Source organism: Drosophila bipectinata, chromosome 3R (genome assembly GCF_030179905.1).
Source record: "Drosophila bipectinata strain 14024-0381.07 chromosome 3R, DbipHiC1v2, whole genome shotgun sequence".
NCBI lineage: Eukaryota > Metazoa > Arthropoda > Insecta > Diptera > Drosophilidae > Drosophila > Drosophila bipectinata.
Window position 1 is genome coordinate 19,039,509 of NC_091739.1, and position 16,058 is coordinate 19,055,566.

Here is a 16,058-nt window from a genome sequence, read left to right on the forward strand (position 1 = left end):
CCAATAGTGTTCGTGGAGTCTCTCAGGCAGTCGTAAACCCACGAATCGGAGGGAAAAGCCCACAGTAGCGGCTTGAAGCTTGCTACGTAAGGATCGGGCCTTAAAACGTGGCTCGTTCGAACCATTCGTGGCGTAAAAGCAGCTTCGCGGTTAGACGGCGTGCGCGCAAAATTATGCAGTGAATCCTTGACGATTAATTAACATCTTCGAACTAATACAACAAAAAATTAATTAACTAAAACCAGAATTAAAAAATACCTGGATTTTATACGAAAAAGAAATGTAATAAAGCCTAAAATATGTGAAATTAATCATCACGTTATTACATAATTTGTCGCATTAATTTTGTGTTTGGTTCAAAAACTTGAATGAGTATCGATTGGCCAGAAGAATATGGAAACGTCTTGACCACAAAGGACGGGTCATGGAGGTCATCACATTCGGGGGCCAACGCTTAACGTATTTCAATCCATTATATGCATAACCACACCAAAATCACCAGCATACTCACCTACCCCACCGCCATCGACACGGGCGAGGGCTCGCAAACACAAACATTAATAGGGCGTCATTTATTACATATCGAATGTGGAACTCATTCCCTATTTCCCTAGTTTCCTCGATTCCCACAACCAGTCCCATTCCTGTGCCTGGTATCCATTCCCAGGTAACTAACGAGCCCAATCGCATGTGTTCTTGAAATCCACTAATTTAGTTTATTATTGGTATTATTCGTTGATTTCATTGTTGAATGCATTAGTTGATTAAAGATGGATTCCAGATTCTAAACAGCTTTGCAGCTTGGTGTTTAGTGTGAATTAAACTTGAAAGTTTTTAAAGTGGAAACCCCTACCACAGAGTGATAAATGCTTGGGAAAATATCTTTCCAAAAAAAAAAGTGATTTGTGAATAATAATTGAGACCTATCCTCTCATGAATCAACCCACTAAAGGAGTTTCTACTTGCCAACTTTAAGCTGAACATCAAGAAACATGTAAGTATAAAAAAAAATCTGAAATTTAATGGGACATTCCAAGTCGATAATTCTAGAGAGCGTCCTTGCACTTGTGCTAAATAACTTTGGGCATATATGAGTGTGTACATATGTGTATCCATATCTGGGTGTTTATAAAAAGTTGTATATAATGTGTTTTCGTTGTTGGGTTGGAAGGCGGGCCGGAAGGTCTATAATTTCTCTTGCACCTGTCGCTGCTCTTTTCATTTCATCGCGTGCGTGGCATAGTATTTTTATAGCCACAAAATGTCCTTTTACGTTATGTCTCTAAACTCAAAGGGAAAACCAAAACAGTCGCAACAACATTGGCCGAGCGAGCGCGAAAATTGAAACACAATCCAGAGACAAATTAAGGCTTACGCATTGTTGGAGTCCTAGACGCGGGCTTCATTAGGGATTATATTCCACTCGAGTCTCAACAATAGAGTTAATGACCGAATGCACTGTGCACAGATTAAGGGATTAGATAGTCTGGGAGGGCAGTTTTAATTCCTTGGGGGATTCCACTTACTCCAATTAACCCCTTTTAGCTCGATTGGTTTTTCACTTATTCGATAAATTTCAAGGTCATCTCCTGCGACACTCGGCGCCGACGTTGTTACGCTATTTTTAACACATAATTTCATATTGAATTATAAATACAATGCGATTAGTAATTTACAAACTCCACGTACTCGCGACGACACTCGCGATGAGAATCGTAGGACCTTAGGCGCAGGACAAAAATATATATTTTTATATGTACAAGTACATGTGAAGAAATAGAAACACGCAGAGTGGTTTGCTTTGGAAAACGCCCCTTAGAGAGTTTCAAAAACTTTCGTTTTTGGGTCACTGCAATATCGATGGCTATATCAGACAAGAGACAGAACATAATGCTACGGTTATACGATTTAATGACCCAAGGATTCACCCTTCAGAATCTAAGGAACAAAACATCAACTTTCATACCCTTCTTTATACATTTTCTACAAAGCTAACCAATGCCTGGAATTAAAAACAAATTAACAGAGAAATGGGATTTTTATTATACCATCAATTTTAATTTTAGGAATCTGTCTTCGACTATCTCTCATCGCGAGCGGACGTCTCTTATCTCCAAACAGAGCTTTTCGACCGGTCACTGTTCTTTTTGGACCCACGTGGTTCTTATCTTTCTTACTTTTCCATTGTGCTTTTTAAATATTCTTCATTCCATTCTTTACAATAAACAACTAACGTATAAATACCAATAAGACTCATCATGGGCCCAGGGCCTCCAAACCTGGGCGACAATCGGTTCGCGCCGCTTGCCATCAGCCCACCATCAAAAAAAAGAAGACAACCCCAAAAACTGGATATTGCATTCCCAGAACTTCCACCTACCTCAGTTGATAATCCAAGATATATAACAATCGCTTCCATCAATACAGAAAAGACCATTTGTCAATTCTCATGCTTCGCCGTCCACCGCGCCCTTAAAATGATCTCCAAAAACATAATTACCATTTCGAACCTCAGAGACGGAAATTTACTCATACTAGTTAAATCTCAAGCCGATGCTGTTAAGTTTATTAATACTACCGAGCTCACCGGTATATGCAAAGTACAGTGTAAGCTCCACCAGGCACTCAATTTTGTGAAAGGGACAGTCTATGCCCCGTACCTCAGCGACATCCCCGAAAAAGAAATCGTCGATGAACTTAAAGCACAAAAGGTTACGGAAGTTTATAAATTTATGAAATCCTACGATGGTGTCTCCAAGCCCAGCGGAGTTATCCTAATAACCTTCGAGCTCTATAACCTTCCATCTAAAATCGATATTTCTTGGCACTCTGTTAAAGTCCGCGAGTACATTCCAAACCCCATGAGATGCAAGTCTTGCCAACTCCTCGGCCACACAACCAAAAAATGCGTTAACACCCCACTCTGCTCCGAATGTGCCCTACCACCACATTCCCCAAGTAAATGCACCAAAATCTGTTGTGCCAATTGCTCTGGCGAGCATTCGGCCTCTTCCCGACAATGCCCTAAGTACCTAGAACAAAGAGAAATACTCAAAATAAAAACAGTTAGAAAATGCACTATGCGTGAGGCCAAAACAATATTTAAAACAACATCACATAACTCGGTTGATACCGCTTCATACTCTTCAGTAGCCAAAACATCAAATCAACGTAGCGAAAACGCAAACCAAATCAAAAACGACAAAATTAAAATTGCTTCCACCGAAGAAGCCCCGAAAAAAAAACCCTTCCCCCTCCCCTTCTCCCACCTCTTCCCACTCCCCGATCCCCCAGTCCCCTACCCCCACAACCCCTTATCAGCCAAAGAAATCCACTTCACTTGCTCATAACAAGTATAACTTATCTCCTGCATCACATGCATACTTACAAGAAATCCACGCTGAGTACGAAAGTAACAGCCGAGCAACATCTTCAAATCAAAAACCAAAAAAACCAACTACACACAATATTAATTTAAATACCCACGAATCTGACGATGCTATGAGTGATACATACTAGCTCCATCAATCCAAACCAAACCAAATAACACCCCCTCTCTCTCTTCCTACTTATGTCCATTACACTATTACAATGGAACATGAATGGTTACTTTAACAATTACCATGAGCTACAACTTTTGATAAACGATAGCAACCCTGATGTTATTTGCCTTCAGGAAACACATATTAATACCAACCTAACGAACATTGCTTACCCCAAGCAATTTATTGGATATTTCTATAACTTTAGCTCTAATACCTATGCCAAACAAGGTGTTAGCCTACTTGTACGTAAAGACATTCCCCACAAGCCCATACCAATTAACAGTAATACTTGCTCTTTAGGTATTGAACTCCTATCCCATCCCAAAATATGTATTTTTAATACATATATACCTCCATCTCAATTTGTAGCAGCCAACGAAATTCTTAAAATAGTAGATCTTTCTAGCAAGCCAATCCTATATGTGGGTGATTTTAATGCCTGGAGTCCATTGTGGGGATCATCTTTGCATAACTCTAGAGGGTTACAAATAGAAGAAGTCATAAACAAATCAACCTTAACTCTCCTCAATGATGGCTCCGCTACCCATCATTCCACTCACAACTCTTTCACGGCTATTGATCTAACATTAGCTTCCGCATCGTTGTTCCCTTTCTGTAAGTGGTCCGTACTAGACTCTCTTTACGGAAGCGATCACTATCCTTTAAAAACAAAGATTCAATTTCGAACTAATCCCATAAACATACCGCCATCCCCTAAATTCATATTAGATAAAGCCAATTGGGATCTGTATCGTGCCAAATGCAGAGATAACTTCAATTTCCCTACAACTCACGACTTAAATCTGTTTGCCGCCAAAATAATAAAAGGAATCAAAGCCTCAGCCAATTTAGCAATCCCTCAAACCAAACCCTCTCTACATCAGAGAAATGTTCCTTGGTGGAGCAAAGCTCTGCAGGATTTAAGACAACAAAAGCAATCTCTTTGGCACGCATACAAACAAACTCAGAGCACCGCTGCTCTAATTTCTTACAGAAAAGCCAACGCTCTTTTCAAGTACAATTCAAAAAAAGCAAAACGGGAATCCTATGAAAGATTCACCTCTAATATAACGCCTCTATCATCGACCAAGAAAACTTGGGCTGACCTAAATCGCTTGATAGGTAATTTTCCAAGTAACCTCAGGACAATAAAATACAACAACGAGAACCTCCACCACTCCGTAGACATTGCCGATGCATTTGGGAACTTTTGGTCGGACTACTCTAAGGACGGCAATTTCTCCAACCAATACAAGGCCCGTAAAGAAGTAATTCTTTCTCAGGAATACACACCCACCAAGTTGTCGACCGCCTCTACAGACCTTGACTCAAATTTTTCCCTTAGTGAGCTTGAATATGCACTTCAGCATGCGAAAGGAAAAACACCCGGTATAGACCGAATTTCATACCCAATGCTGAAACAGTTGCCCTCCGAGGCCAAACACCGCCTATTAGAGATGTATAACGCTATGCTCGCTAGGGGTACCTACCCTCATGTGTGGAAATCCGCCGTAATTATCCCTATCCTAAAACCTAACAAACCAACACATGAAATAACATCATTTAGACCTATTTCTTTACTCCCATGTTTAAGCAAGACCTTAGAAAAAATGCTTGCCAAAAGGTTAATGTGGTTCGTTACGAAACATAAACTTATCAGCCCCCACCAAACGGCTTTTAAGCAACAGCATAGCACTATTGATTCCCTCCTGCATCTCCACCATTACGCATCGGATGCCCTTTCTACCAAAAATCACGTTACCATATTGGCAACTGATTTTGAAAGGGCTTTCGATCGCGTAGGGGTGCATACAGTACTGGATCAACTTTCACGGTGGGGGGTAGGTCAAAAGACCTTCAACTTAGCGAAGGCCTTCATGATCAACCGTTCTATCCGAGTAAGAGTTAACAACACTCTATCTAAATTCTACACTCTCCACAATGGGATCCCACAAGGATCGCCCCTCTCTGTGGTATTGTTCATGATCGCCTTCCAGTCCTTAAACAACATAATTTTAAGACATAAGCAAATTAAACTGGCAATTTATGCAGACGATGCCATAATTTTTAGCAAATGTAAGAATACTACTGCACTAAATAATAAGTTTAAAGAAGTCCTTAATGAAATCCAAATCTGGGGTAACACCTCCGGTGCGACTCTTGCTGTAAATAAATGTAAAGTTTTTCATATTTGTAAAAAAAAGCGCTGTACATACCCACCATTATCGCACAATGACATAGATATAGAACGCGTTTCTTTTCTTAAAATACTTGGCCTGACATTTGATAAACGACTCACATTTAAACAACACTGTAGCGAACTTAGGAAGAAACTTATTAAGAGACTTAACATTATAAAATTCTTAACATCTAAGCGATCTCTCATCCACCGGACCACACTTATACAAGCGACAAGAGCTCTGTTGTTGTCCATTATTGATTATGGACTCCCCATCTACGGCTGGTGCGCGCCATCGCACTTAAGAAAAATCTTACCTCCTTACCATGCGGCCGTCAGGCGTAGTATTGGCGCATTTCCAACGACCCCAACTAAATGCATCCTAGCAGAAGCAGGTTTGCCGGACATTATAACCCGAGTCACGCAAACTACCTTTAAATTAATACCAAAACTCATGTGCTCAACCAACTCTATTCTGCTGAAGGACTATAAAGTTGCCTCAAAGCACCGTAGGAAATTCAAAGTCCAATCTACGATTCGAAGATGTATAACCTTTACCAAGAGACACAACATAGGATCGCCTTATCGTTGGAACAAAGTCATTCCATCCCCTCCGTGGAAAATACGCTCCACCGCCATTGACACTACACTTCATGATTTTCAAAAATCAAAGACCCCTATCACAACGTTTAAGCAGCTATTCGAAGAAGTTACCCATAAATACTCCGATAGGAAATGGCTTTACACCGATGGTTCAAAGTCCGATGCCACCACCACCTTTGCAGTGGTTGACCAACACGGATTAATTGTCTCTTGGGGTCGACTACCTCACCACTTCTCAGTTTTCGCTGCGGAAGCAGTAGCTATTGTTAAGGCAATTAAATTTGCTCTCGAACTTAAAGGAAGTTATGTCATCTGCAGTGATAGTCTGTCCACCCTGCAAGGAGTACAAAACTTCTACAATAACAATAACCTTTTATCCGAAATTCGTCACCTCTGCATAAAAAACATTAGCAAAATTCAACTGTTATGGGTCCCGGCCCATATAGGAATAACTGGGAACGAGATGGCCGACAATGCTGCAAAATTAGCCGGACGGGCTCCGTGCCTTACAATCATACCTGGAGTACAACAGGACATCTGGAAAAACATCAAAAACATTTTGCGGGACATCGAACTGGAAGACTGGTCGTCGTTTAACCACTGGTATAAACAATCTAACCCTGACAAGAAAGACATCAAGTTCCCTACGTCGCTTAACGGAAGGGAATGCGCCATTCTCACACGATTAAAAACCGGACACACAAATCTCACGCATAAGCACATCCTTAATGGGGAAACTCGGCCAAACTGCCCTAATTGCGGAGAAGAACTATCAGTAAAACATCTACTGGATACCTGTGGTCACTACCAAAACAGCAGAACACACCTATTCGGTCTCACCCCGCCATCAAATCTATTATCTGACCTCACAGCTGCCAACTCCAAACTATTATTATCTTTCCTACGAAATTGTAAAATTACACACCTAATTTAAACTCCCCCTTTTAATTATCTAATATCCATTTCTTTAAATGTTAAATCTCAAATACAAATGTAAACAAACTGTTATCAATTGTCGAGTCGATGGCCATAGTAGCTAGTTACTCTTCCCTCTAAATTAGTTATTATATTGTAAATTCGATTTATGTATTATAGCTAATATTGAAATAAATAAATAAATAAATTTTAGGAATAATCCATTCTCATGATTACCATCATAATGTTATAATATTGTACTGGAACTGGAACATTGTATGCAAACTCAGCCAAATATCTATCAGCTTTTTATTTAAAGATAATTTATAGCCGCAGAAAATTAGCTATTTATCTGACTACTCTCTAATTACCAAAGATATATATAATCTTATAGCTGAGTGATTCATGGATTGATACTTTTCCGGCGATATGAAACAGCTGCCGTCTTAGTGTTATCAGCTTAAGTCTTTCCGAAACTCGTCCAAAGGGGCTAGCATTTTACTACAGCCATTAGACCTAAAACAGGTGTGCACAGCCAGGTGTTGGATGTTGATAAGTACACCTCTTACTGATACTAATACTGGGCTGCCGAAAAGATAGGCCAACAATGTGGGTAATCACTGTACCCTTGGCAACCTACTGCCATTCTGTAGGAATCTGACAACTGCATTTAATATTCTAATGTAATTTTTACTAATTTGGGATTACAAGGAAAAACCAGACTCGAAGAAAAACAAATAAGCTAAGCACTTTCCAATCGCTACTGGTTAATCATCGATTTTTGACTGTATATTTTTATGGGCAAGCTGAAGATAAGATTAACCGGAATCGGCCACTCGATATAGTTGAATCCCCACACTAAATGGCCAGTTGCCTTTCGGCCACACTTGTTAGTAGTTCGGAAAAGTTAGCTCTGCCACCGGAAATGTCAAACTTCCACATTTTTCTGACCCTCAGTGTCCTGTGTGTCGCGCTCCTCAATCCTCAAGGTAAATGGCAAAGAAATAAGAGAAATAAAAAAACAAAAAAAAAATAAAACCAAAAAAGCATGTGGCTAAATAGCATTCCCGAAATGTTGCGAGCAATTTTCGGTAATTGAATTAAAGTCGCGTTTAATCGGGTGTGAGGACATCCAAAGGGCAGCCCAAATTGGTGAACAAATATCAGCAGTCATAACATTAAAGAACCGGAGTAATTAATGCAAACGCAATCAAGGTCAAGTACTTTGCCCTATTGACCCGGCACCCGACCCGTCTAAGGCTCTCACACGATATCCTGGGCCCAAGGTCCTTTGGCTCCTTTGAGAAATTGTTTTGCCGGCCACGGAAAATGCAAATTAAAGTGGCAAGCGTCGAGCGAAAATTTGAGCGTTGATATTGTTATTGCTAATACCTCAGCTACTGCCCCCTAATCCTCTCCGGCTCCAGATCCTGGTTCTTGTTTTCCATTTCATATTTTCCGTTGTTGTTGTGACTGCGTTTATACTGGTTATATGGAAATTTTTTCGTTTGCCGCAACCTCATCCGGAAGTCGTTGGCGTATACGTAATAAATTGCGGCCCCGACACGTTGCGTGCCGAATGAAGTTTTTCAGTTAGGATGCGAGGAATTTCCTACCACAGGATAGTTTTTATATAAGGTTAATTATCAGCTGGACAGGTAGATAAATGGGTGGGGTTTGGCCAAGATTGTCGAGGCTGGACTATCGATTTGGAATTTATTGCGAAATAAGATATAGCGATTTTTATAGAAAATAAATTCAAACAAGTAAATGTGACACATTTTTAAATGATTTAAGATTTTCTTAAATTTTTTAATTCAAGTATAACTTAAGCACTTTTAATGAAATTTTTTTTATTTATTGCAAATGTCTAGAAGGTACTAACAAGTAGGTTTCTTAACTGTGGGAACTGGAGCCGGTATTGAATAATTAAGCCAGCCCAAAAGGGCCTTCCCCAAAAGCCAGTGCCGTAACTGGGTCGACACATCCGAGTGTGGACACAGGCACTGCCTTTGTACTTCCTCCTTGTATTAGGCGTAAATTTTTAATTAGCCAACTTGTGGTTTCAGTTTTGCCTGGACATACTATAGCTGGTATTACTACGGCTTAGAAACTTTCTTACTACCAATTTTGTTCTGTATTGCTTTGTTTTTATTGTTGATATTTTGCAGGCGACGGCGGCGCGTTGGCCGTTTTTTGGCCATGTGAAAGCGAGGCAGACTGCACAGCTGACGGCTCGAGCTGTGACTTAGCCAACGGGCAGTGCGGGTGCTCCACATTTGACTCAGTGCTCGCGGAGAACTTCACGCAATGCCTGGCGACGTCGCTCATTGGTGAACGGTGCGACGATAGCGTCCAGTGCAATCTTATGCCAACGGGAGCCAGTTGTAAAGCCGGGGTCTGCGATTGCGCCGATGGCCAAACCTATCTGCGGGGCAAGTGTCGCCCACTGAACGGACTCGGCGAGTCTTGCGATACGGTAGGACATGCTTTTCTCGATTTATATGATCTTATACCGAACCATATTTTTAAAGGACTTGGACTGCTACTTTGGCTACGATCGTGCATCTGTTAGCTGTCAGGAAAACGTTTGCGGCTGTGCCAATGGCTATTATAATAGATATGGAAACATCTGTCGTCGCAAATCAATGGGTGAGTACATTCAATATTTTGTTTTATTTTTAAAAAATTAAAAAATTCATTTAATGCAGAAGAAAACGATGCCTGCGTCGTTAATGAGGATTGTGATGCACTTGACGCCGCAGCCGAGTGCGTGGGATTAGTATGCACCTATGTCGATGAGATTCCTGCCACAACCGAGGTCCCGGCCACGGACACAACAGGCTGGGATGATGACTCCACCACGGCGGAGGCAGTCACCGAGACGACCGATCAGCCGACTGAAACGGCTACCACGCTCTTTGGCCGCAGGCAGCTAACCAAGGCCTTCGTGCATAGCCCCCCGCCCACTCATAGCGATGCCGCCGCCCAGGTCTCCTTTGCCCCCCTCTCTCCGCTCATCAACGGCGACACAGAGCCCCTCATCTCTCCACGATCCCACGAGATCGCCGTACAGACTAGCATAGAGAAGTATGAGCTTAAGGAAGTGGGGCGCAGTGTCAGGAACGTAGCCACTACCACCATGGGGGGAGGAGGCGCCCACACCGCCTCGACCAGCACCAGCAGCCGCCGCAACTCCAGCCGGAATCACAGCATCAGCCGAAGCCACCGCCGCCGCCTGCCCGCCCTCTTCCGGTTCGATGACGAGGACATCAAGACCTACTCCACACTGGGATCCAGTCGCGAGGATGATGACGCCGATGACAAAAAGTGTGAGTGACTCATACCGAAATATTCAATAACATTAAAGGATTAAACATATTTCTTTTTATGTCTAGATGGCAGCAGCTGTACGGATAATGGCAAGACCTGCACGGGATTGCCCCATTCTATTTGCTCCAATAAGATTTGCCTGTGCCGGCAGGGCTACTATGCACGCAACGGCAAGTGCTTTGCAGGCAAGTCATAAAGATTTCCAATCTGTTTAATTAATATAAAAAAAAATCAAATAAACTTTCTTAGAACTCGGGGAAATTGCCGAGAGCACGGATGAGTGCGAGTACGAGTTTGATGACTTGACGAAGACCTGTAATTGCCAAAAGAATTATTTCTACGAGCGGGATCTCCGAAACTGTAGAAAACGTAGGTTTATAGTTGATTTCTACCCAGAAGTTTTAAATAATTTGTATCCTTTTATAGCCATTCAGTATCATTTGTCCTGCACATCGAATAGCCAGTGCAGTCCCTTTGGAGCTTCTTATTGCCACCCGGAGATTCCCAGACGGTGTACTTGCGAGGAGTATGCCCTGTACGATGCCATCAAGCAGCTTTGTGAATACAAACAGGGTCTGGGCGCCGAGTGCGAGTCCAATGATGGCTGTCCAGTGGATAACTCTGTTTGCTCCAATCGTCTGTGTGTCTGCTCGGAGAACTTCTTCGAAAGGGACGAGACCTGTGTAAGAGGCATCGGTGCCGAGTGTTCCGAGGATGATGAGTGCATAGCCGACAACACCGCGTGTCTGACCAAGAGCACCGATGAGGAGCAAGGACGCACTTGCCAGTGCCGCAAGGGATATGTGCATTTCAAGGATCAATGCCTGAAGGAAGGTGGGTGAGAAGTCTATGCAGAATCTGAGAGAAACTCTATAATTTCACTTTTTAGCTGAGGAACTGGAAGACGAGTGCGTCGAGGATGAGCAGTGCAAACCACTCCTGGCCAGTTGCAACTCGGAGGGCAAGTGTGGCTGCACCGACGAACAGCACGAGAAGAACGGCATCTGCGAAGTAAAACGAGGTACGTTGTTCTTCACCAGCCCCAGGCTTCCTTTATAAATATTTGTCCGATTTTTTTCAGAACTTGGTGAATCGTGCACAAAGGCTACAGAGTGCTTCGTCGAAAAGGATCCCGAGAACGTGGAGTGCCGTAACTCCGTCTGTCAGTGCAAATTCGGATATACAACGAACTCTGACCAAAAGCAGTGTATTAGGGTGATCTCCAATAAGAAAAGTAAGTTCTTTTTATACAATAATAATGTAAAACTAATATTTATTAAAATCATCCACAGATTCTTCCGGCAGACCCAGTGCTTTAAAAATCATCACCTTTGTGCTGATTGGCTCCGCTTTCCTGATCACTAGTGCGGCCATTAAGCAGGCCTACTATTAAGGGCCAACCTAAATTGCTAAATACTTTTAAAGGAGTAACGTTTAAAAGGATAATAATAAAAAGAAGATGGGAAAAGAACCCGCGGGTTTGGGGGAATCAGATGCCTTTACCTTGGTGGACTGGAGAAGCCCAGTATTAGCCAAGCCAGTGGCATGGTCCTAGCCATAAGCATGGGCCATAAGCAACGTGAAAATGAATTAAGTAGTTCTAAGCTGATATATAAGATATAAAGCAATAATCGAAGCAGAGCCTCCCGAGGACCTCCAGCTTATCTAATGTGGCTAAAACCCAAAGACAAACTAGCTTAAGGTTTCGAGTTTAACTGATTGTTGATCAGATTTTAACCAAATTGTAAAATACCTTATAATAAACTAAGGCCAACGGAGAGTTGTATCAAATCCAGAAAATTGTGTGTTGACATTTGAATCCATTTTTTCATTCTCACAATAGTTTTATTGTCAGTTTATTGTCAGATATCATTCCACTTTTAACAACGAATTATTCCGTGTCAAATATATGGTAAAATTTATAAAAAGGCAAAATAAGTGAAAAATTATATGTAAAAATTCCGAAAATTTTAAGCCCACACTATGGCCCCTATAGTGAATGGCTTTATAAGTTATTTATACGATCATGAACGACTATGTCCCGGGATCACCGAGGAAGATGCAATGCGTCAGGGAACTTTGAATTGGAATAGGATGAGTGATATTCATCGAAGAACCTACCGAATAAAGGTAAGGGAATAAATAGAAATATAGGATCTAAGTTAATTTAAATTATGTTTAAAACCATAATGCCTAAGACGACACCAAGGAGAAAAATTAAACGCCTATCTCCCAATGCCCGTCATAACCATAAGCACAAGAAACAAAAAAGGCAATATTTAAAATCGGTACAATCATCCATTGAAGCTCAGGTGAATAATAGATGCTTTAAACCAAAATGCAAAAAGCCGAAGCCCAGGGGAACTTTCCCAAAATGCTCAAGGCCATGTATTTTAAAAAGGCCTGTAAAAAAACGTAAGTCACTAAATCTTTAATGAAGAAAAAACAATATAATAGCTACCTTATATCAAAAGGATTGTGCAAGAGTCGTTCCAGTTTCGTACAAAAGCAAGGGGTAATGGTGAGTTTTTATTTTATTCTTACAACTACTGTCTTTTGAAAAAGTATTTCACTGCTTTGACGAAAAAAACCACATTATTTTAAAGAAATCGCTATAATTTAATTGATTAATTATGACAATAATTTGGAATCGCTGCAGAAAAGCGTTTACAAATGAAGGAACTTAGGATGGCCTTTTAGAATTGATTATATCAATTTTACAGTAAACTCTGTAGTTAAAAAAGGGCATTTTAAAAATAGTAGACTTTGTGAAATACAGAAATCCAGTAGGCTGGAAACATCTGTCCAACCATATGGCACATCCATACGTCTCTATTCATATTCAGAGATTATAGCTATCAGTTTAACAGTGTCAGGCTGTCTCGGGACATTATTTAATATACATCTCTAGGTCAAGTCAGTTGGTCGGTAGACAGCTGTTGAATTGAATTGTGGGTAAATTTAAAGTCTCAAAATGTCGATCACTGGCCAGTCCCATGCCAGGGACTCTGATTTAATTTCCATGTAAGTTATACATGCAAACAAAAAGGGTCTTCTTTTTTGGATTCAATTTGGATATCGTCTATGTTAGTACCAAGTCCGCGGAGACTGACGACAACAAGATTGCCATGTGTGTTTCCCTGGAGTTAGCCAGGTGCCGTGCTGAGAACTGGCAGCTGAAGAAGAAGCTAATCGAGTACGAGGTCACCATCAAAAATCTGGAGAAGCTGGTGGCCACTATTGCAAGCAAGCAGCACCAGATCCTTAATGAGGTGGTGGAGCTACGCAAAGAGAGTCGTGCTGCTTCGATGGCTGACTTATCCATCGTACCAGCATTATCCTATGAAATGGAGAATTCCTCGCTTGTGGAGGATGACGAGGAGGAGGATGGCTACAAGGCCGACTCAGATTCCGGGGGCTCGCTTTGCCCGTCACCGCGTTCCTCGTTGGCTTCAACGGCTTCGGCATCTTCGGGCTCGCTTTGCCCGTCACCGCTTTCCACGTTGGCTTTAACAGCTTCGGAATCTTCGGTCGCCTCTTTAACTTCGTCGGGCTTATCCTCGATCGGTTCGCCGGATAACTCTGACTTTATTTCAGTTTCGGAGAACGATTTCAGTCCCGGCGAAGCCACTCGCTCAGAAGAGGATGAAGAGGTTCTGTATACCTTGGCCACCGATAGCGATGGGGATTAACTACGCTTATCTTCGCTTATCTATTATTAAATGCTTATTCGAGTTGCATAAATATAATGAGTCTTAAAACTCCAGCTTCAAAGAAACTTTTCTTTTCTCTTACTATTATTATAAAGTGTCTGATATTAATAATCTAATTCAAAAGGATTTTTGCTTTGAGAACCCTTTTGTTAACGCTTTTCACGAATGCACAGGGGAAAATATTTTTAATATTTTTTGGACAGCATAAAAAGAAGACAGTGTGACCCACAGCGTAGGCTACATCTTTGCCTATAGTCATCCGATTCTTGAGTGAAATACCTTAAACGATTTGTGGATCGATTCTTCACAAATCTGCATCGAAATCCAGCAACAAAATATTTTTGAAATTTGTTGTAAATTTTTCTGGGTAGACCCCTTCGAAAATGGGGGAAATGCATGAGAGGACGAAATCGCCCACGCCGTAAGCCATATCTTTGCCAATAGTTTTTCGATTCTTGAGCGGAATACCTTAAACGATTTGTGGATCGATTCTTCACAAATCTGCATCAAAATCCAGCAACAAAATATTTTTGAGGTTTTTTGTCAATTTTTCTGGGTCGACCCCTTTGAAAATGGGGGAAACGCATGAGAGGACAAAATCGCCCACGCCGAAAGCCACATTTTGGCCAATAGTTGTCCGATTCTTAAGCGGAATATCTTAAACGATTTGTAAATCGATTCTTCACAAATCTGCATCGAAATCCAGCAACAAAATATTTTTGAAATTTGTTGTAAATTTTTCTGGGTAGACCCCTTTGAAAATGGGGGAGATGCATGAGAGGACAAAATCGCCCACGCCGAAAGCCATATCTTTGCCAATAGTTTTTCGATTCTTGAGCGGAATACCTTAAACGATTTGTGGATCGATTCTTCACAAATCTGCATCAAAATCCAGCAACAAAATATTTTTGAGGTTTTTTGTCAATTTTTCTGGGTCGACCCCTTTGAAAATGGGGGAAACGCATGAGAGGACAAAATCGCCCACGCCGAAAGCCACATTTTGGCCAATAGTTGTCCGATTCTTAAGCGGAATATCTTAAACGATTTGTAAATCGATTCTTCACAAATCTGCATCGAAATCCAGCAACAAAATATTTTTGAAATTTGTTGTAAATTTTTCTGGGTAGACCCCTTTGAAAATGGGGGAGATGCATGAGAGGACAAAATCGCCCACGCCGAAAGCCATATCTTTGCCAATAGTTGTCCGATTCTTGAGCGGAATACCTTAAACGATTTGTGGATCGATGCTTCACAAATCAGCATCAAAATCCATAAACAAAATATTTGTTATATTTTTAGCCAGTTTTTCTGGGTAGACCCCTGAGAAAATGGCACGCCGAAAGCCATATCTTTGCCAATAGTTGTTGGCAATCAATCAATCTGCATCAAAATCCAGGGACAAAATATTTTTTAGATTTTTTGTCATATTTTCTGGGTAGACCCTTTCGAAAGACGTCAATATGGACACCACCGATCACCACTGTCTCCGTTCCACATTCCGGAGGTCGCAGGAGGCCCGATTCAAGCGCGACTCATAGGCGGGCTGTGGAGCTGTACACTTGCTAGGTTTGGCCTGGCAGACCTTGAATCTCATTTTCCATTAGGTTGCGTTGTTCCTGTAAGCGATTGGTGGCTCCTACCTTCCCTTCTCGTATGCTTTGCTATAATCTCCGCGATCTCTTTAAAGATCTTCTCATTAACCACGAACTCCCAAGCCAAGCGCTGTAAAAAAATCATCATTTATAAGAAATACTATAATATATACATTTT

At 41.4% G+C, this 16,058-nt stretch overlaps 3 protein-coding genes across 5 annotated transcripts in view; all 3 read left to right on the forward strand.

Annotated features, from left to right (window-relative positions):
- Positions 1-791: 791 nt before the first annotated feature.
- Positions 792-12,375, forward strand: LOC108130555 (prion-like-(Q/N-rich) domain-bearing protein 25). 2 transcript variants are annotated; one of them, XM_070280938.1, is made up of 10 exons: positions 792-994; positions 9,414-9,721; positions 9,777-9,894; positions 9,954-10,574; positions 10,641-10,760; positions 10,825-10,944; positions 11,002-11,409; positions 11,465-11,596; positions 11,657-11,809; positions 11,868-12,375. In XM_070280938.1, the coding sequence occupies exons 2-10, from the start codon at positions 9,611-9,613 to the stop codon at positions 11,966-11,968; spliced, it is 1,884 nt and encodes a 627-aa protein (XP_070137039.1). In that variant the 5' UTR covers positions 792-994; positions 9,414-9,610; the 3' UTR covers positions 11,969-12,375. The 2 variants fall into 2 exon arrangements, with proteins under 2 accessions (XP_070137039.1, XP_017104565.2); XM_017249076.3 differs by lacking the exon at positions 792-994 and adding an exon at positions 8,103-8,231.
- A 59-nt stretch (positions 12,376-12,434) lies between these two features.
- The window catches only part of grsm (granny smith), a 31,247-nt gene continuing 27,623 nt past the window's right edge, over positions 12,435-16,058 (forward strand). The window contains exons 1-3 of one of the 2 annotated variants that reach the window (XM_070280939.1): positions 12,435-12,705; positions 12,774-12,990; positions 13,050-13,096. In XM_070280939.1, coding sequence (XP_070137040.1) covers positions 12,559-12,705; positions 12,774-12,990; positions 13,050-13,096 — 411 coding nt within the window. In that variant the 5' untranslated portion in view covers positions 12,435-12,558. The remainder of the gene's footprint in view (positions 12,706-12,773; positions 12,991-13,049; positions 13,097-16,058) is intronic. The other variant, XM_070280940.1, reaches the window with a different exon arrangement.
- LOC108130559 (uncharacterized) lies at positions 13,397-14,341 on the forward strand. The gene is made up of 2 exons (XM_017249080.3): positions 13,397-13,599; positions 13,667-14,341. Exons 1-2 carry the CDS (start codon positions 13,550-13,552, stop codon positions 14,265-14,267), a joined length of 651 nt encoding a protein of 216 aa, XP_017104569.2. The 5' UTR covers positions 13,397-13,549; the 3' UTR covers positions 14,268-14,341.